The following is a 21,803-nucleotide window of genomic DNA, read 5'->3' as shown; positions in this document are numbered from 1 at the left end:
CTTCATAATGAAACTGTTCTTTTAGCAAAAATTCACAACCAAGCAAAATTCTGCTAAATAAAATGGCTATTTATTTGGGAGACTGTCTCTGCTGACTCCAAAACCTTGGAGCTGTTAACTTTCTCTCATTACCGATCCTTTCTACCTGTTTGATGATCTTCTACATAAATCTATGGTGTTTGGGTGAATCAACTTTAAGCTATTAGAGGCAAAACAAATTTGATGTCCTTTATGATTATGCAGATTCAAATATTTATTCAAAAATTTGCTAATCCAGGAGGATTTCTTAGGGGAGTGTAGATTTTGGATGCTGAAGGCAGATGCCAGACTAGAGCTTAATGCAAGAGTCAATGGTTCAGATTGATGGAGTTGGCGCCAGTCACCGGATTTGTCCATTTGTAACGAAGATGGAACAAATTGTTTTATACTTAGGATGGCTTTGTAGTAAATTAAACTTTAAAGAGGAAATTTATTTCCGGAAAGAAAAAAGGGAGAGAGGCCGGGAGAGCGGACCCGAAGTCTAATTCTTAGATGAAATGAGTAAAGCTTCCCTAGTCAGGATCTGGAAGCTCTCCAGTGTCCAACAGGCTGAAAGTAACTTAGGGGGATGTTCATGGTATGAGAGCCAGTCCAAGGTGCCAAAGTCAAAATAGGCCGCGCTGGCCACAGGGGAGCCCCCAGTGGGAGCTTATGTAGGGCACTTACATGTTTTGAATTTAGACGGCTGCGTTTACACAACCATTTTACAATTAAGCTCTGGATAAACGCTGAATATTCTAAATTTTTTATAACATGCTTGTTTCACAATATATAAGAAAGTTGCAACATCACTGTGAACGGTGGCCTTCGTGGTTCACCTTGTGGCCCCGTGTGCTCCACGGGGAGCAGGCAGGGAACTCTGATTCTGCTGACAATCCTCTTCCCAGCGCAGTGAATTTCACTCTCCCTGGAAAGTGCTTGGAGCTAACAGTGAGTGAGGCTCGGGACTGAACAGACTCGTTTTCTCAGTCACGCTCAATAAACATTATTTTGATGATGCAATGAAAAATAATTAACAGAAAAAGAAAGCATATAAGCCATCAGATTGAGTCAATACCACACGTGTACTTATTGGCATCCACTGCTGTCGGACGCAGGGCACTTCGAAGTTCTCATTTAGTGGAAGTCTTTGCTTTTCCATAAACACATGTAAAGTTCCTACCTCTTACTTGTCATAGCCAAGCTCAGTAAGTGATAATCAGGAAAACATATTTCCAACAAATCCCTGTAATGGAGACATCAGTGTAAACAGGCCATCTTCACAACTGATGAATTTGCCAGTTGTTCTGCCTTATTGTAGATTTAAGGGCGTCACTCAAATTTATTTTAATGAGCAGTTCTTTAATTAAGAAAGTAATAAGCTTATGGTAAAAAAAAAAAATCATGGGCATGTAATCATAAAATATTCACAGCAACCGCAGGGATTCACTCCCTTATTTCAGACCCTCCAGCGGTTTCTCGTGGCTCCTAGAATGGAATCCAAGAGCCATACATAGCTCCGCATGCTGTTCGTGACCTGGCCCCTTTTTCTTCTTCACCTCCACGCCTTCTCTCTGGCCCACATCTCTTCACAGCCACACCAATCTCTGACCGTCTACCTTCATTCCCACCCTGCCTGGCATGCCTTTCCCCTGATCGGTACATGGCAGCTCTTTCTCATCATTCAGGTCTCGACACGTGTGTCCGCCTGCAGAGGCGATGTCCCTGACCGTCCTCTCCAGTGCTGCCCCACCCCGGGCCCTTCATTCACTGACGTCACTGTGACATGGCTGTGGCCCTGATCGCTCTCAGAAATGACTTGATTGTTTACTGATTTATTTTCTGTCTTCCTACTGGCATATAAACCCCAGGAAGGCAGGAGTCTTGGCCATCTTAGTTACAGTTCTGTGCCCAGCACTTAGACAAGGGCCTGGCACACAGCTGGGCCTGGCACACAGCTGGCCCTCGGTAAATATTGGTGGAATTGGATGAAAGGTGGTTACGAGGCTGAAATAACAGGATAGTGTCCGGCGCAGAGCTGGGACCTACCGAGTGGAAGTCTCCTTCCTCTCTCTCCCCATCCCTCCAACAAAATGTAGGAAAAGAATTTAATCTGCACTGATCTACCTTGAATACACTGAAGGCATTCAGTTACACTGAATGTAGTAAATCATCTCGCGGAGTACAAAGTAGTCCCCGAATAAGTGTTCATTTAAGGAGAATGTAAATATGTTCTTTATCTCCTTGTTCAGGTTGTCTTTGCCGGAAGGAACCATGAACTGGCATTTTCCCTTCGTCCTCGTGGCCACCGTGACGCTGCCCTCCGTGTGCTCCCAGTTCAACCCTCTGTCCCTGGAGGAACTAGGCTCCGACACGGGAATCCAGATTTTCAATCAGATTGTCAAGTCTCGGCCTCATGACAACATCGTTGTCTCCCCGCACGGGATCGCGTCCGTCCTGGGGATGCTTCAGCTGGGAGCCGACGGCAGGACCAAGAAGCAGCTCACCACGGTGATGAGATACGGCGTGAATGGTGCGTGCGCCCGTGGCCCCGCTGGCAGGGCCTTGCGGGAGGCCGCCGGCAGGATGGCTCCTCACCTACAGCCCCGAGGAGCAGAGCAGCCTGGAGGGGTTTCCCTGCTGCCATCGGGGCTTGAGGGCCGGCCTGCCCCGCTACAGGACAGACGTGGCCGTGCTGGCAGTTTGGAGAACTGGATTCTGGCCTCTGTCCTGTAGCTGTGGGGCTTTGGGTCAGTCACTTGATCTCTCAATGCTCCCATTTTCTCACCTCTAAAAAGAAAACTTCCCGCCTGCCCCGCCCCCCCCCCCCCATCCGTGGTGTACAGAGCTAAAAACGCCGTATGGCTATGAACGTACTTTAAAAACCATAAGCCCGGGAGGTGGGTGGGTGTGACCCTGGTGGGCGGCACCGGGGAGCCCGGTGGTGATGGGACCACTCTGCATCTTGATGGTGGTGGGGGACACATGGATCTCCATGGGGGATGAAATTGCGTAGAGCTGCGCGCCGGCACGCACACACGCACGTGCATGTGAAACAAACGAATGGGCTCTGGCGACTGTACCAATGGCAGTTTTCTGGTTGTGGGTCTCCGCTGCAGTCACACAACATAGTGCCATGGGGGAAAGTGGGTGAAAGGTGGAAATACACGGGACCGCTCAGTATACTGCTTTGCAGCTTCCTGTGACTGTATCTTTATTCCGAAATAAAAACCTTAATTTTTTTTTCTTTAAAGTAAGGTCCAATTGAAATGGTTTCAATTCTTTGAAAGGAAACCCAGTTTAAATTACGTGTTTGAATTTAAGAGCTTACCCCTCCTAGTGCGTTACTTAGCTTCAGCTCAGCTTTTCTCACCCGAGTCCCCTTCCACTGCCTCCTACACGATGCAGGGCACGGCCCGGGGACCTTCCTTTGGCTCCCATGTGCCCCGTGACCTTAAGCAAGTCACTTTTCACGTCTGGGGCTTAGCGGCTTCGTGGGGAAGTGAGGGCGTTATCCCACCCGGGTTCTTCCCCTCCCACTGGCCTTAAAGGTCTAGGGAAGCTGACTGCGCTGCCGCCTTCGCTGCCGCCTTCGCTGGGAGAGGAGGGGAGCGATGCGCGCTTAAGTACCTCCCTCCGCGCGGGACCTGATCTTTCTCAGCGTGGCCCCTGAAGCTGCCAGCACCAAACGCCCGCCGGCCCGCTCCGTTTACACAGCATTACCCTTTTGCAAGAGTTTGCAGTTTGTTCACCTGCTTGAAGCGCAGAAGGACTGAATACTTGGGATGCGCTGTGCCGCCCCTTGCTTGGAAGCTCAGCGCTCCTGGTGATGTATCACTTCACAGTGAATCACCGATAGCGGCCCTGGCCTCTCCCAGCGCCATCTAGGCCCTGTCGGCCAATATCGTTACAAAATAGCCGCCGGATTTTTATGATTTGTTATCACGCTGAGCCGCATTGATTTTAAGCAGTATTTTCTAAAGTTTTGACGATGTTGGCCTCTTGGCAGCTTCTCCCCACCCCCACCTTTTCTTCCTCCAAAATCTCCGGCAGCTGCATTGTATGACTTCAGTTCCCACGACAGACAGACTCATCTTGGGAGCCCCAGTAGGTTTTCAGGGGCCTACTTTGGGCTCAGCCTCTGACAACTCACAGAAGTTATGCTCTGGTTCAGGATGGAGGCAGGGCAGTCTGGGGCAGAGGAGGGTCTGCCCGACCCGGGCGCGCAGGGGTCTGGAAGGGATGAGTGCTCTGACTGGTCCCTGAAGTCTCCTGTTCCTTTTGTCCTACAGAGTGCCTGCCCGGTCCTGCCGGGCCTGCCCTGCGGAACGAGTGAGGGGGTGGAGTCTCCAGAGACCTAACCAAGGGCCTCCCCTTAGCTAAGAGGGACAGGTCAGCTCTCCAGGGGACCACCAAGGTGACTGCCTGATGTTTTAGGGCAGTGTCACTTTGAAAGAACTCCAAGAAGAAGACGGATCTGTAATTTGAGCTCTCTGTGGAAACACATTTCATCCTTAGAACTTATTTCCGTCTTTCCTGTACTCTAAAACTAAATGGACCATATGTGAGTGGCTCATGTGAAATAAAGCCTACTTTGCCATAAAATTAATCCCCGTACTTTGTGAGCCTGATATCAAGTAAAAATCACATTGTTCTGGGATGGTGGCACCAGGCAACTTTTTGTAGTCTTTCTGATGCCTATTTTATACTTTTGTTTTATTTTGGGGGGAGGAGGTAATAAGGTTTATTTATTTTTAAAGAAGGTACTGGGGATCGAATCCAGGACCCTGTGCATGCTAAGCATGTGTTCTACCACTTGAGCTATACCCTCCCCCCTTATACTTTTAATTTTTTCTGAAATAGAGAAAAGAAATTGCACTGTTAAATCTTTGGCAGGAAAGGAAACAGTGCTTAAGGTTGCTAAGAAAGGGAGACTGGGGTAGGAAGACTCTTTTGATTTATTCCCCTGTGTCTACATAACCAGTCTCCTCAGTGCCAGGAAAGTCTTCCAGGAGATCGAGGTCTGCTTGGGGAAGGTGTGGAGAATGTCTTGAAGACACCTGTTTTGCAGCTAGAGGCACAGCTGGATCCTTAGGAGCGATTAATAGTTATACTTCGTTTTAGGAGAACTGTGCCCCCTTTCTTCCTAACAGAAGCCCAGGAAGAAAGCAGATAACTTCATCTCTTGCTCCTCATGCTTGTCTTGGTTATACTGTTCTAATTTGCCATAATATAAAAGATGTTAAAAAAAAAAAAAAACTTTCCTAAACTCTTGCAGAAATGTTACTGCATTTTCTCCTTTCTCCTTTAGGAGTCGGCAAAGTGTTAAAGAAAATCAACAAGGCCATCGTCTCCAAGAAGAATAAAGACATTGTGACAGTGGCCAACGCAGTGTTTGTCAAGGATGGCTTTAAAATGGAAGTGCCTTTCGTCACGAGGAACCGAGACGTGTTTCAGTGTGAAGTCCGCAACGTGAACTTTGAGGACCCCACCGCTGCCTGTGATTCCGTCAATGTGTGGGTTAGAAACGAAACCAGGGGTGAGTGGTCACGGTTCCCGGGAACTCTTCAGTGTGATTTTAAACTCTGGATAAAAGCACAAGTCCGGCTCTGAGATTCGAACTGGGGTCTACAAGTCCGCTGGCCCTGCCGCTATGAAAGGCCTGGACCCATCTGACAGCCCCATCCTTTTCTTTCTGGGGGACCCCACGGCTCAGTCTGCCTCCCTTCCCTTTTCGTGCTGCCTCTCCTTGTCCCCCCTGGGAACTTTCCTCCCCAGGGCTCAGGGCAGCCCCCAGACTTCCTCCTTCACTGCAGCTCACCGCCAGAGTCCTTGCCTACAAGCCCTTGTCTGATCTGAAGGTTTTATTGCTCATTTCTTCCTGCTTCTTTCTTTTTTTTTTTTTTTTAATGGAAGTATAGTCAGTTACAATGTGTCAATTTCTGGTGTATAAAATAATGTCCCAGTCATGCATATATATACATATATTCATTTTCATATTCTTTTTTATTAAAGGTTATTACTAGATATTGAATTTAGCTCCCTGTGCTATACAGAAGAAATTTGGGGGTTTTAAATCTATTTTTATATATAGTGGTTAACATTTGCAAATCTCAAACTCCCAAATTTATCCTTTCCCACCCTCTTTCCCCTGGTAACCATAAGATTGTTTACTATGCAAATCTGTTTCTGTTTTGTAGATGAGTTCATGGGAGTCCTTTTTTCTTTTTTCTTTCTTTTTTTTTTTTAAGATTCCACATATGAGTGATATCATATGGTATTTTTCTTTCTCTTTCTGGCTGCTTCTGTTTCTGCTGTTCTCTTTGCCCAGAATATGCTTCCCAGCCTTTACGGTTCAGGATTGATCTCTCCCCGCACCTTCCTTGCCTCTTTTTTTTATTGTTAGTTGCTGTACAGTATTATATAAGTTCCAGGTGTACAATGTAGTGGTTCACAACTTTTAAAGGTTATACTCCATTTACAGTTACCGTAGAATATTGGCTATGTTCCCTGGGTTGTACAATATATCCTTGCAGTTTATTTTCTACATAATAGTTTTTACCTCTTCATCCCCTGCCTCTCTGTCTCCCCTTCCCCCTTTCCTCTCTCCGTACCTTCCTCTCCTCTGGCTCCTGTCAGCCCAGGAAGGAGGCACCTCCTCTTTGGTTATGACTGACGTGTGATTTTCCTGTACTGTGCGCTTCACGAGAGCACTTCCATGCCGTGTGATGATTACTTGTTTACGTGCATGTAGCCTCCCGTGAAACGGAAGGAATGTCTAGCATCAGTGTTTTAAACCTGTTCATTTGTAAACTGGAGGTTCAGGTGGGAGCATTCAGGAGGAGAGGTAGGTGCAGAGCCGCAGAGGAAAGTTAAGGCTAGGAGCAGAGATTTGGGAACCATTTTTCACACAAGGGGAGAGTAAAGGTCACAAAAGTGGAAACAAAAGAGACTCAAGGAGGGGAATAAGCCCCAAAATGAAATTTAGGGAAACTTTGGCTTTTGAGGTCATGTTTCTTCAAAGCTTGGTTCCTGCAGTGCCCAGGGTGTATGTTAGAATGCACATCGCCGGACCCCCTCCTACTGAATCAGAATCCCTGAGGCAGGGGCCTGGCATTCTGCACTGGAACAAGTCTTCCCCCAGGCTCCCTCCAGACTTACATATGTGAATGTTTGCAAACCATTTGAGGGACTAATGAGGAGAGGAACTAATGGGGAGACGGAGGAGAAATGTTCTGGAGGGCGGTGGAGAGCCTGGGTGTTATGGTAAATCTGTGACATCCCTGTTCAGCAGCATCCTGGACAGTACAGTCTGGGCTCCCTTCCTGCAACCACGAAGCAGTCAGGAGACCAGAATATGTGAAGGGGTCAGCGTGTTTGTCTGAGCCTGTGGGGCTGAGAACAGAGGTGGGAAGCTGACGGCACTCAGATGCCGGGTGTCTGCATGCTGTGGCGTGTCTGTGCCAGCCAGCTTCTTCTTTACTGGATACTGGGAATTGTAAGTCCCCCAGGATGACACTGGAGGGTTTCACCACTTGCACACGCACTGACTCAGTGAATTGTTCACAGCGTCCAGGGAAGGGACAGCGAGAAGGCTGGAAAAGTGCTTCTCAACCCAGCAGACCTAACTCCCACTTTTAAACAAAGGTTTTCATACTCGCCTTACTGTCTTGAAACGAAATCCCTAGCTCGTATATCCTAGGCACACATGCACAAATTTTTAAAAATTAATATAATGCTAAAGTGTAATACAAGGAAAAACAAAAGTAATTTATGTATGTAATTCAGTAGGTAAACCCTTGTGTACCGCTGCCCCTGAAAGTAACAGTCAGAGTGTTAGAAGAATTGACATGTGAACTGACATTCATGCAGAACGTGAACTGATAGCTACAAAAGCGGACCGAGAAGGCAAGCTGCACTGGGGACACAAAAACCACGGGCTGTGCTACCATCGTTGGTGCAGTTTTTTTCTAAAACGCTGCAAGACTCTTGGTAAATTTCCGACCAAAACAAGCACAAATTCCACTGGGTTTGGTTTGCGTGGTAGTCACATTCCGAGCAAGTTTATCCTACGTTAAAAGTATGCAAAAGAACAGCTACTTTGTGTTGACCTACAGGAAAGAGTGAGGCTCTGGGCTCAGCTGACAACGGGCAGGATTCTTGCCAACTCGAATATCCAGCGGGGCACTTGAAAGCTCTGCGGCAAGCAGGACCGTTCATTTTGGGGGCTGTTTTGAACACCGCAGGGCTTATAGCATCTCTGGCCACCACCCACTCAACCAGAAACGCTCCCACCAATTTCCAAACTGCCCCACTGAGAGGCACTTGCTTACATGCGAGGTCTCAGAAGGACCCTAGAGACGGGACAGTCCACTTGTGGAAGACCGCTGCATGGAGATGACAGATCCTGCCCAGCAGAGAGTGGGGGAGACTTCCCAGTGTGCTGGGATGTGGTGACGGCCCAGCTGGGGCTGCCCTGCCACCTTTCTGCAGCCTCAGCCTCTCTGTGCTCCAGCCACACAGGCTGCCTTCCCATCTCTTGTACTCGCCCTCCTCCCTCCAGTCACAAATGCCCCCCATGCATCCCGCTACCTGGAATGTGTTCCTTCCCGTTGTCCCTTGCCTGTTCATTTTCACACTATCTCACGAATGCCATAATAGTTAAAAGCATAAGTGCCCGGTTTGAATCTCAGTTCTGCCACCCGTTGGCTGTGTAACCTCAGGCAGGTTACTCAGCCTCCCTGTGCCGCAGCATCCTCGGCTGTAAAATGGAGATAAAATAGTGTTAACTGCTAGACTCGTTAATAAGGTTGTTAATGGGAATATAAGTAACATGCATAAAGCATTTAGCACGGTGGTGGACACTTAGCAAGTGTCCAACAGATGGGAGCTACTTTTACAGCTCAGCTCAAGTAATACTTCCTCAAGGAACCACCCATCCCTGACCTCCCTGACCTGGTCAGATCCCCCTCTAATTTGCCCTCACATCCTCAAGTACTTTCACTTCAAGATATTTATTGCAATTGCATTTCCAAGTCATTTATGTCAGTCAGCTTCCTTCCAATCCACAGCTTTTTGAGGGGAAGAGCTTATTTTTGTTTTGTTTTCTTACCTAAAAGTGCTCCTGGCAGATGGTAGGTAGGCATCAAAGAATGGGTGGGGTGGATAAGTGGATGGATAGATGGATGGATGGATGGGTTAGTGGATAGATGGATGGATGGGTGGATGAGTTGATAGATGGATGGATCGAGGGGTAGATGAATGGATGGATGTTTAAGGGTGAGTAGATGGATGATGGATGCATATTTATTGCCATTACTGATGTCAGGTCCCCCATGTGCCTCCTTGCCTCTAAACTATGCATTTCTTACATTTCTCTCTTTTTCCTTTCTTTTTATTTCTCCATGTCCCCTTACTATATCTTAGTTCCACCAGTGGCAACAAGAGGCTTTATTTACCTCAGGAAAAAAGGGCTGAAGAGATTCCTTCAGACCCCTGGTGCGCACTGACAGTATGCTGAACACAGAGCCAGGCGTGATTTTTAAAAATGAATGACAGGGTTCCTGTGCTTGTGCGGCTCACAGTTTAGTTGAGGGAGACAGACATGAAATTTGGCTAGAATAAAATACCGCAGTGGTGCTGAGCATTGGGTTCTATGGAAACCGGGAGATGGAGAGGAGGGTCAGAGAAGGTGTGTAAGGAGAGGGAGCCACGTACGTCTCAAAGGCAAGTAGGAGTTGGACCAGATAATGGCCCCAGCAAAGGCAAGATGCAGCCTTTGCTATCGGGAAACCAACTCTCCAAAGCTTGCTGTCGCTGGGGCACACAGTTCTCACTTCCTTCTCTCAGGACGGGGTCTGTTCACAGCAGCCGGCCCTGCGTTGAGTGCTGGCTATTTACAGCTCAGCTATTTTCCTTCCAGAGCCTGATGTAAGGTGGCATTGGCGCCCCCTTGTGTCAGTGACGAGCAGTGCTGTCACTGGCTGAGCCAGCGGGTCAGGAATCCTCTGGGTGTGCTTCTTCATGGTGATTTACATAAACCTCTGTTTATGGAACATCGAATCTTCTTGAGCTTCATTTAAAAGGACTTAAAGCTCTCTCTGCTGAGTTAGACATTCCTGTTTCTTCAAAACCATTGGTTTTACTCTCATCATTTAACGTATAGTAACTTGTATTTATATTATGCACTTTTAAAAAAATTGGGCCAAAAGCTACACTGAACTAATTTTTAACAACTTTGGTATTAGTGATCTCTCCTAAATGCACTGTCACACACACACACACAGCTGAATCTTCAAACACCGAGCAAAAGGAACCTAAGTGAGAAACCAAAGCTTCGAGCACTTTAGAAGGATCTTCGTGACTCACAAGGGCACCCTGACACCGCAGTGGTTGAGTTTCTCCTTCACTTCTGCACAGATGGGCTGGACCATCCTGACGTCTTGTGAAGAGCGTTTTCTTTCAAAATTAGTTCTTCTAGGACAGACCCGCTTTCTCTCTATCTCTGCAATATGAGCACCTAGGTCAACCCCTGACCCACAAACACCCCTTTTAGTCTCAACTCTTCAAGTAGCTTATAATAACCAGGGATTCCACACTAACAATCAACATTCCTAAAATCTTACGAGAATTTAAGCATTTGCCTTAAAGAACATTACACAGGCTGAAGGGTTCCTTTATGTTTGGGAATAAATTAACCCAGTGTTTAAAACTGCACAACAGACAACTGTTTACCTTGTGCCAATCAAAAACCTCCACTGACAGTCAGAGTGTCAGTTATTATCAAAAACAGAAATTAATTATTAAGTATAGTTTATGGAGATGAGTAAAATGTTCTTAAAACATGGGGCATATAGACAATTTGTTATAAAAAATTTCTTGAAGAAGTTTGATAACCTCAAATAGAGAATCTCTAGTCTTTTGTGGTTCTCTGATTTTTTTTTATTTTGTTTTTTATTGAAGTAGAGTTGATTTATAATGTTGTGTTAGTTTCTGATACACAGCTTTGTGATTCAGTCATACATATATATACATATTTTTTCATATTCTTTTTTATTGTAGGTTATTACAAGCTATTGAATATAGTTCCCCATGCTATACAGCAGGACTTTATTGTTTATCTATTTTTTATGTAGTTGTTAGCATCTGATTTTTAACTTGTTTTCATCTTTTAATTTTTAGTGATAGGAAAAAATTAGAAGGGACCAAAGGGTATTGTAAAAAGTTTCTTCAAAAAATCCTTTAAAAATCCCTTTGATTTTTTCCTTCTCCGGGATCCCGCAGCTGCCCTCTGCCCTCCAGTAGACTGCTTGTCCTGAGAGTCCTCCGTGTTTGTGCTCGGTGCAGGTATGATCGACAATCTGCTGTCCCCAGATCTTCTCGACGGCGTCCTTACCAGACTGGTCCTGGTCAATGCAGTATATTTTAAGGGTTTGTGGAAATCACGGTTTCAGCCTGAGAACACAAAGAAACGTACATTTGTGGCAGCGGATGGGAAGTCCTACCAGGTGCCGATGCTCGCCCAGCTCTCCGTGTTCCGGTGCGGTAAGTTCGTGGCTGGAGAGGCCCCGTTCTAGAACGTGCCAGGCGCAGGAAGGCCCTCGAGTGCTTCCACTTAGTTCAAGGTAGATCTGCGTTTTTATTTCTAATAAAGGACAGAGGAGGGGAGGACAGGATTTTTTAAAAGCTCATGGTCAGTCTTTGTATTATTTATAAAGATAATGTAAACCACATAGGCTTTTAGGCTGAAATTTAAGGATGAAAGGGAAATTCACAAAATAAGTATAAATGGACATTAAACATGTGAACACATTATCAACTCCTCGTTAGCCATTTTGCATTATTACCAAATTAAAAATTAAGGTAAAAATTAGATTTTTGTTCCATTGATCAGATTAGCAAAAATTATGAAGATTGACAGAGTCCAGTCATGGCCCTGGTGCAGGGGCACATGGGTGCTCTTAGGTGCTTTTGGTGGTGGGAAGCCGTGGTCTGGAGGACTTTGTGGAAACCTTGCCCCAGCATCCCACGCCAAGCACTTCATAATCAAGATAATCCCACACTAGCAAATAAATAGAAGCCATCTACCTACGCGTGGTGGAACCCCCGTGATAGTTAGATTTAGATTTATACAGGGAGAAAGTTATGTAATATGTGGTTGATCTCAGAAAACAAGTTACAGAGCAGCAGATGCCATTTCATCTCGTTTATGTAAAATACTTTCCATATATTCATATGTCTGTTGAGACGTGTCTTGGAGGATGTTCAGTAAAATGGCAAGTGGTAGTATTTCAAATGATTATTTTTCTTTGAGCTTGAGAATTTTTTTTAACGCATATGTATCAGGTTTACAATTAGGAAAAAAAAAATGACGCATCTCTCCTGTCCATCGATAACTAAGTCTGGTGATTGTTTTCTAAATCTGCTTTCTTTGAAGTAACTCTCTGCCCAATTTAACTTACACTTCTTTTCCCTGTGTAAGTTTCCCTGTGTAAGTTAGCCTTTGTGTCTGCAGTCTGTCCCTGAACATGCGGGGCCCAGTGTTACCTTTCCTTACATGGTGCTTATTGGCTGCAACCCCGCTCCACATTTCGCTAGCTGCCTAATTCCCTAAGTTAAGGAGTGAGTGACTCGTGGGAAGGACGCAATGAATGAAGTCACTTTCCTTCTCCCTTGTCATTCATCAAACTTCCAGGTAGAATTTTGTTATCCGCTCAATAAATGTTTTTAAGATAATATGTATTTAAAAGGCCTGCAGCTTTTGAAAGTCCTGTATTTAAAAGGTTCCATGCTAAGCAATTGAAAAATAGAAGTCTCTTTTTTTTTGCCCAGAAGTCACTCTCAGGTCGTTGCCCAGGAAGACTCATGGGAAAGCTAGCCTGGCCCTCAGCTCACATCTGAAGCAAAGCTGTTTTACTTTAGGTCAATCTTTGTGCACATTCTAATCAAATAAATTGTGAGGGGGCCTCATTTGCTGTGTATTTCTGTTGCTGAAAAACAACGACTGTGTCAGTAAAGAGGCAAATGCAAGGGCTCTTTAGACGTTCCCATGAAAGATTAAAATGTTTCTTTGTAGGAATGGAACGTGCTTCCCTTGAGTGTAGGGGATGTTCCCAGAGAGGGAGCTACATCTCCAGGTGGCTTTTCCATTAACAATGTGTCTGAGAATATGTGCTTTACAGAAAATAACGCAAATTACATTCTTTTGGTCAAAGATTCAAGCCCCACAGATCCACAGTGTGTGGGGTCTCTTTCCCCCGCCTTCCCTGATTCACGCCCTCCCTTCTCCACCCTCTCTGAGCTCCCAGGAGGCTGCGTCGGGGCTCCCTTGCCCCCTGGCTTCCTGTTGGTTTGCTGGTGGGGCGGAGCAGCAGGTGATGGGGTAAGGGCGGGGAGGGGGTTGGGCACTGGCTTCCCAGTCCTCCCCTGCGTCACCAGGGCCAGTGTATCCCTCCACCCAAGGTCTCCTGCCATCAGGGCCACCACCTCCTTCCCTTGGCCCTTCCATCCTTAGATGGGTGATGGTGCCCCACTGTTTGTAGCCCTGGGTACCATCCTTGGTGGTTCCTCTGTACTCTCCCCTTTGCTTTGTAGGTGGTCCCTTCGCTAATCTCTGCTTAGTTGACCCAGACTGGTGTCCTGTCCATTTCCTCTTGGCCCCTGGCTGATCTGTACTGAATGCAGAACAGAACATGACAGCCCCCTGGCTCTCATTCCCTCCCAAGTAAACCCCGTAAGTGCTCTGGGGCCACCCTTCCTCCCCTCCTTTCTGTGCCTGTCATAGGGTTTTTACTGAGTAACCTGGGATTGGAACCCAACTCCTTCCACGGGCCACGTGGCAGAGTCCAGGGGTGTCATCTGTCCCTGGGTTTCCCTCTTTGGCTGGTGAAGCAGCTTTTCATGGAAAGATGGGGCCGGTTTGTTTTGTGAAGAAAGCCCAGTGGTCCATGTTGGCCCCGAGCAGGCGTTTGTTTTCGTGACTGCAGACCGCCCAGCTGGTCACCCACTTTCTACATGTCTCACCCCACTCTGGCCAACATGACCAGCCGGGGCTCAGAGGCAGGAGGCCCCGGCTGAGGTGGCCAGGCCGCCGAAGTCACTCACACGGCCTCTGGTGCCACCTGCCCAGGGTCACCAGCCTTGGTCACTTTGCCAAAATGTTGCCAGTCCATTTATCCATTTATCAGCCTTCCTGACTTCTCCCCAAAGATGTGATCGAGATCTCTGAGAGGATTCACTTAGTAATACGAACGGAGAGGGTGGAAAACAGGGGGGCACCCTTCTGACTTAACTTAAGTCCCATAAAGCATGAGCACTTTGAGGGTAGAAACTTTTCTATTTAAAAAATAGAAATAGCCTTAAAATGAGTAGAAGTATAGTTCATATTCTTTGCAAAATCCTCAAATACAGCAGTATATACAACACGGCAGAAAGTGAATGTTTCCGTGTAATCCCATTTCCCAGCCTGAGGACCCCTATTAAGTGCCAGGTGTGTCATTTGAGACCCTTTCTATGTATTTCATATACACAGGATTACATAGTAACTTCGATTCTATCATCTGCTTAATTCATTAGACAGTATGTCTTGGAAATTTTTTTTTATGTTACTTCATGTGGATCTACCTGATCCTTCTTTCAGCTGCAAAACATCCCAAGGCATAAATGTACCATAATTCTCCCGCAGATGGCCATTTGCACCTTGCCTATAACAGCACTAGAGGGAGCGTTCTTGTGCATAAATCTGTAGATGTGTGGGTCAGAACTCCTGAAGGTAATTTCCTTGAATGAGGATTGCTGGGTCAAAGTCGTTATCTGCGAATTTTTTGTTTTGATGGTTATGAATTTACCCTTAAAGCCCTTTTTTGTTTCGAGGAAGACCACAAGGAATTCCAAACATACATATGTTTCCCATTGATTTCTCAGTTTCTGCTGAGGCCGTTTGATTATTCAGGGTAAAAGCAGAGATGGAGGATCCCACCTTGGATTCTCGGGCGGCCCCCAGGCGGAACCCGGCCGAGAGTGCAGGAGCGTCCTGAGCTGGGGCGGGGCGCACCGAGTGCCGGAGCAGCCCTGAGCACCGAGCCGTCCACACGTTCCTTCCTCAAGGAGAGGCTCTTGGTGGCCTCCTGTAGTGTCATTGATTCTAAGAGCTTCACTCTTTATTATCATATTTTATAGCTCAAAGCATTTGTTATGTATTGAGGACAAAGTTCGTGTCTCTCTCCCTCCATCAGTGCCTCCCTCCTGACCCCCATCTATGGAGAACGGCTGATTGAAGCTCCCTGTCTCCAATGCAGTGACTGCAAAGGGCATCCCCAAAGGAAAGACAAGGGAAAATCACGAGAAAAACGTGCTTTCTTAAATCTGTTGTCCTTCTAGGTCAGCTAGAGGAGGAGGAAGAGGGGGCCAGCGTTCAGGCCCTGCTCCGTCTTCTCATTTAATCATCACAGCAGTCCTGTGAGCTGCACAGTTCTAACATCCCTGACCTCTCCATCCTCCAAACCAGGAGGCACACGGAGGTTCAGGAACCTGACCAAGGTCACCCTTAAAAAATGGGAAGTGTTTAATAAAGCATTTCAGAAATCCAGTCAATCTAGAAATGCTGTTTTTTCATTCATCCAGTTAATTCGTATAACTCTCTCATCACATGCCTAGTGAAGGTCCTCTGGGACCCTAAGGCGTGCTCCATCGAGGGCTCTTTTCCCGGGGGGTTAATAGCCTCTCTGGGCCCCACACCCCTGAGCAGGGCTTCTCCCCAGTACTGATTGTGATGGCACTTGCATCCGCTCTGACGGGCAACGCTCAGCTCCGCTGCTCAGTTGCTAAATGTTTTAAATATTTCACGTGGGATAAAAGGGTTCTAAGATCAAATTAGTTTGGGAAACCTGGGAATAACTAGAGTTGAACAGTTTTCCTCAGAATATCTGAGAACCTTTCTAGTACTTTCTAGTGCTTTCTAGTACTTTCTAGTACTGCTGTATCTTATGAATCTGCAAAAAGAATTGCGTGCCCGGGGCTTCCTAAACTTGCTGGGCTGCAGAGTCTGTTTTGCCCCCTAGGCATCTTGCAGGTTGTGTGTTCTTTAGATGACATTCTGAGAAATGCTGGTTTAAATCATTCTTGGGTTTTTATTAGTAAGCATGAGTACCGTAAAGGATCAGAAAGCCATAATGATAGTTCCTGGGTCAGATGAAGAGTGGGCAGGGGGTTGGGGAATGAAGGAAGACGATCATCTTTGGCACTAGATGTACTGAATTCATACTGAGTTCTGCTCCACTTCTGAGCCATGTGTCCCTTGGCAAGTTACTTAATTTCTCCAATTGTAGCCTCTCCAGCTGTAAAGTAGGACGGCTCATACCCACCTCATGGGGCACCATGGATTCTAAATGCATTGGAGTCGTTGGTACATGGCTGGGCCAGAGTGGGCACTGCACAACTTACGCTCCCCCCCCCTTTCTTCATGTGCACACGTAGACGCCGCCAGAAGAATCATCCTTAGGCAGCTCAGATTCATCCCTTCATTATCTGATAAGGGTCTACTTCTTGCAAAGCACTGTATTCTAAGTGCCTTATGATCTAGTTAAATTCTACTCAACAGAACTAATGTGATTTTAGTGCTGGCCAAAGACATCATCTCTAGACTACAGAAGGAGAATCCTTTACCAGGGAAGGAAGAAATAACTGACCTTCTAAGGAAGCTATTTTTGGAAAAGAGAAGTTCTCAAACTGAATTGCTCTTTTCCCTCCAAAGCTACCCTGGAGTTCAGCCACCACTCATGCCCCTTCTGGAAGTCATCAAGGATGCCCTGAACCTGCCTCTGATTTCTTTAGGGTCTACGAGCACCCCCAGTGACTTATGGTACAATTTCATCGAGCTGCCCTACCACGGGGAGAGCATCAGCATGCTGATCGCTCTGCCCACAGAGAGCTCCACCCCACTTTCAGCCATCATCCCGCACATCAGCACCAAGACCATAGACAGCTGGATGAACACCATGGTGCCCAAGAGGGTGCAGGTCATCCTGCCCAAGTAAGTAGCCCCTTTCCCTCAGAAGACAGCAGGAGTCCCTGACCCCTGGGAGAGGTTGTGTCAGATACTCAGACTGGTGTTCAGAGCGGACTGTAAAAAGACTCGTTTTCTAAACATTTGGCCACTGGCACTGATGGTATCATTTGACGTCATAGTGAAATGATTCTTTTTCCCCCTGTTTTCTGCTTTCCCGCTAGGTTCACAGCTGTAGCACAAACAGATCTGAAAGAGCCACTGAAGGTTCTTGGTATCACCGAGATGTTTGATCCATCAAAGGCAAATTTTGCGAAAATAACGAGTATGTTCAGTTTCAATCTTATTCTTACACTTGTAGGCTGTGTTACAAACTGGGTCTCTGATTTGTTCAGAAAGCAAAGGTCAAAATTAGGACTGTGTTGCCCTAAAGCTCTTCAAGGTTTAGTTTGATAAATCACCAAGTGGTGCAACTGAGTCTTGATCATTTAAATCGGCATAGATCAACCATCCTTACAATTCACACATACCTTTCCTCTGAAACCCGTGTGACTCCACACCCTGAAAGAAACATTTCACGTATTGTCTCTGTTACCTAAAAATGTGGTTCTTAATTAGATATTAGTCTCTTTTTTTCCCAAATGGAGACTTTCCCCCGTGTTTGAAAAAAACTAAGATTTTTGAGCTCTTTTTTGATTTTTTAGCTATTTGCTTAGTTCCACCAAACAACAGCAGGCATGCACTATATTCAGATATGTATTGGCATTTCAGGCCTATTAATCTGAAATAATATAAATTCACAGGAGTCTGAGTAGAGCTTTCCTTTTCCAGACCACCTAGGACATGGCTAGTGTGAGACCCCTTCATTTGCCAAAGTTATATTTGAAAGGTCAGTGTAGCCACCGTGTAAGCCACCAAAGACAGGCTTAACCATTGTTTGTCCTTCATTTTTTATTTTTCCCCTTGAGTGATGAGAAAACAGTTCGTGGGCCCTGCAAACGTGCCTCTCATTCACGATCAGTCATGTTAGAGTTGAGCGTTGGTGCAGACAGTTGAAAAGCAGTTGACACAAAAAGCACTTTTTCCCTTTGCACCCGACCTGTGTCCCATCAAGGTCAACATTAACTTCAGTTGGCATCCTCCACGAATGCTGCCCCCAGTGGGCATGGCTGGAACGGTAAGGATTTGCGGCGGAGACTGAATTCGCTAGAAGGTCCCAGCGGCACAGCTGCATTCCTGAGTCTGCCCCCAGCCGTCCAACCTCGCTCCTGCTCTTCTCCCGCCAGGAGATGAGTGACTTCCGTTATGACAGACAGCACTTACTCTGCCACTAAGTAGCCCTGGGATTGGGGGACAGGTTTCTTAGCACTCTGGGCCTCGGGTTCCCCACCTCTAAGTGCCATCTGCTTTCTGGATCTGACATTCTGTAATTGAAAAACAATACTTTCAGCTCGTTTCTTCTGAAAAACTCAGCTACCTTTTGAAAGCTCCATTCTTTTTATTTTGTAACAAAATTCTCAGTGATCAGAGTTTAACTGATAAAGGCACTAACACATTTGGGGTCCAGGACTCCCTCCTCTGAAGTGATGTCACAGTTCGCTTAGCAGAGACTGCAATTCACCACAGCTGACAGGCATCCTACAGCCTTTAGTCACTGGGACCATGGCAGGTCACTTCTGACACTTTTAAGAACTGAAATTCGCCATGGCTTTGAGGCAACTTTCCCAGCCAACCTGCATATCAAACAAATACTGTTTTTTGTTTTATTTTCTCAAACCAGGGTCAGAAAACCTTCATGTTTCTCACATCTTGCAAAAAGCCAAAATTGAAGTCAGTGAAGATGGAACCAAAGCTTCAGCAGCAACAAGTAAGCGCTGGGTCTGGCAGCGGGGCTGGTTCTGGCGGAGGGGAGCCGGCCTGCCCGGTCCAGTCGCCAGCTCAGCCCCTGGGCACAGGCCCTGTTTCTAGCCCGACGCTGTGGGTTGACCCTTGGGACACATGGTGAATTTAGGGGGATGCGCATCCACAAAGCTCAGAGTCTGTTTCGTTAAGGAAGGCACCTCAGTAGAGATTCCTCCAGGACAGGAGTCAGCAAACTTTTCATGTAAAGAGCTAGACAGTACGTATGTTCTGCTTTCCGGGCCACCCAGTCTCCCTCACAACTTCCCAGCTCTGCCATTGTAGCTTGAAAGCAGCGTGGACCGTACGAGCCAGTGCGCACGGCTGTGTTCCAATAAATCTTTATTTATAAAAACAGGTCCCCTCAGACTTGGCCCAAGGAGGGTACTTTCCTGACCCCTGCTCTCAGAAGGGTGAAGCTTGTTGTGGCTTCTTATTGGCAGAAAAGACTGATCTTTATACTGAAACGTAAAATTATAGCAACTACTAATAGGAAAATAGCCAATCGGGCCTGTCCAGGACCAAGGGAAGAATTAGCAAGCAGTGACTGAATCACAGCAGGATTGCGATGGGGCCTTCCTGGGGAGTTAGAACTCCCATGTTTGCTTTCTCCTCGATGGCCAGTATAATGAAGGAGAAAATGAAACCATCTTAGGTTGGTTTTTATACCCCCTAATTGTCCATGTGCGATTGGACGAATGGAGCTAGACAGACTCTGTGAACTCACAGAGTGAGTATCTTAGCTAGACTGGTAACTGGGTCAGATAGTTCTGGTCATTAAAAGGTACCATTTATACTCAAAACGGACCCTTTATTGCCTTTCTAGAATAAACATTTAACTCTTATTCCTTTAAAATGACATTTAAAATAAAGACCTGGAAAGTGACGTTTAAATGTTGCCCAAGTTATTGACCAGTTTTGCACATCAGTGTAACTGTCAGGACTGGCTATGTCATTTGCGGGGCCCTATGCAAAATGAGCCCTTGGTTCAAAACTTACTAAGAATTTCAAGACAGCAACAGGAGAGCACCCGTGAACTGAGTGCAGGGCCGTTGTGAGCGTGGGGCCTTGTGACTGCCCCGGTCACACATGCATAACGCCAGCCCTGCTGCGTCAGTCTCCTAGGGCTGCTGCAGCAAGGCACCACAGGCCAGGCGCCTTAAGCAGCAGAAACTTATTTCTCATGGTTCTGGAGGCTGGAAGTCCAAGATCAAGGTGTTTGCAGGGTTGGTTTCTCCTGAGCCCCCTCTCCTTGGCTGGCAGACGGCCACCTTCTCCCTGTGACCTCACATGGCCTCTTCTCTGTGAGCTCCCATCCCTGGTGTCTCCCTCTTCCCTTATAAGGATGCCGGTCCTATCAGATTAGAGCCCTACCTTCATGACCTCATTTAAACTTAAGGACTCCCTTAAAGGCCCTATCTCCAAACACCGTGACATGGGCAGTCAGGGATTCAGCATGCAGATTTTGAGGGGATACAATTCAGTCCATCACTCTTGCCAGCCGTTGATTTGGTTCTAATAACCCTGGCTTGAGTGGTTTACCCAAGTACCGCGATAGATGGTTCTCTTGTAACGTCCCGCCCAAGTCATCAATGCTTCCCAGGGGTTTGAGGGGTTAGACTGGGCCATCGCACCCGGCAAGTGTGGGGCAGTTATCCCCAACACCTACCCTTCTGCAAGGCCTCATCACTGGGCTATTACTAGATCAAAGCTACCATTGGTAAGCAGGGCAGAGTAAACACATCTAAGACCATAAGCCTTCATACGTTTGCTTTCTAAGTCCAATGTCTGCGACCAGATGAGTTGAACAGCAGTGTAAGACAGTGTGAGCAGTGTACACTGCCAATGCGAAGAAAATCTAGATGCCGGGCCCAAAGGAGGCACCCACAAAAATGGACAAGAAGTGAGCTGGCCCTTGGTGTAGAGAAAGAACTTGAACAGGCTGACAAGACCAGGGACCCCCCCTCATCTACTAGGCAGATGGTCTGATGAAAAACAGCGAATAATAACAGTGACTACACACTGGGTGTTTATTAAGTGGCAAACACTGTTCTAAGAACTGTAATATATTTTATGTCATTTATTAAAGGAGGTGGTGCTTACTTGGACTAAATGGGACCGACTGCCCGGTCACACGCACATAAAGCCAGCCCTGCTGTGTTAGTCTGGGCCATGGTCCTGGCCCACGGCGCGTGTGTGCTCATGGCGCCCCCTGGGCCTGTTATAGCATGGCCAGCCTACGGGACGGGAGTCAGGTCCTGCCTTGAGCCACCTTGCTGGCCTCATGCTGGGTGTACAACTCGGTTTCCTTTTCCTCCTGCAGCTGCGATTCTGATCGCAAGGTCGTCGCCTCCCTGGTTTATAGTAGACAGACCTTTTCTATTTTTCATCCGACACAATCCTACAGGTGAGTGAGTCTCCTCTTCCATTGTTCACTGGCTGTTAGTCAGCTCTTGATTCAGTCCATCTTGGTGCCATGAGTTATGGGTTCAAAGTTGGCTCTGACCTTTAGCTCCCTTTTTAAAATTAGGATAACAGTAGTTCCTACATCTTTGTACAATTCTAAAGAATAATTAAGACTCTTCATGGGAGTTGGGTATAGCTCAGTGGTAGAGCACCTAGCATGCACAAGGTCCTGGGCTCAATCCCCAGTACCTCCATTAAAATAAATAAATCTATTTATTCCCCCCCCCCCAAAAAAAACTATTCTTTTTAAAAGTCTTTGTGGAGAGGTTGTCCTTATGTTGGTACAGAGTAGAAACTAACATATTTTAGTTGTTACTCTTGTTTAAATCAATAACATAAGCTAGTTCCTTATCCTTTTATCTCATTGCATCTTCAGTGTCATAATTACTATGCTTCTGAGCCAACCAGTCCAATACGG

The 21,803-nt window shown here is 46.6% G+C and overlaps 1 protein-coding gene across 3 annotated transcripts in view; it reads left to right on the top strand.

Moving 5' to 3' along the window:
* Positions 1-21,803, top strand: part of SERPINE2 (serpin family E member 2) — a 52,755-nt gene that overhangs the window by 30,041 nt on the left and 911 nt on the right. For all 3 annotated transcript variants that reach the window (XM_074364392.1, XM_045512098.2, XM_010948862.3), the window contains exons 2-8: positions 2,271-2,551; positions 5,330-5,557; positions 11,365-11,562; positions 16,849-17,047; positions 17,245-17,345; positions 18,801-18,887; positions 21,243-21,326. In XM_074364392.1, the coding sequence (XP_074220493.1) occupies positions 2,293-2,551; positions 5,330-5,557; positions 11,365-11,562; positions 16,849-17,047; positions 17,245-17,345; positions 18,801-18,887; positions 21,243-21,326 (1,156 nt within the window). In that variant the 5' untranslated portion in view covers positions 2,271-2,292. The remainder of the gene's footprint in view (positions 1-2,270; positions 2,552-5,329; positions 5,558-11,364; positions 11,563-16,848; positions 17,048-17,244; positions 17,346-18,800; positions 18,888-21,242; positions 21,327-21,803) is intronic.

The sequence above is a fragment of the Camelus bactrianus genome, chromosome 5, assembly GCF_048773025.1.
Source record: "Camelus bactrianus isolate YW-2024 breed Bactrian camel chromosome 5, ASM4877302v1, whole genome shotgun sequence".
Lineage (NCBI taxonomy): Eukaryota > Metazoa > Chordata > Mammalia > Artiodactyla > Camelidae > Camelus > Camelus bactrianus.
The sequence above is the reverse complement of the archived record's forward strand: the minus strand, read 5'-3'. Positions and strand labels throughout refer to the sequence as shown.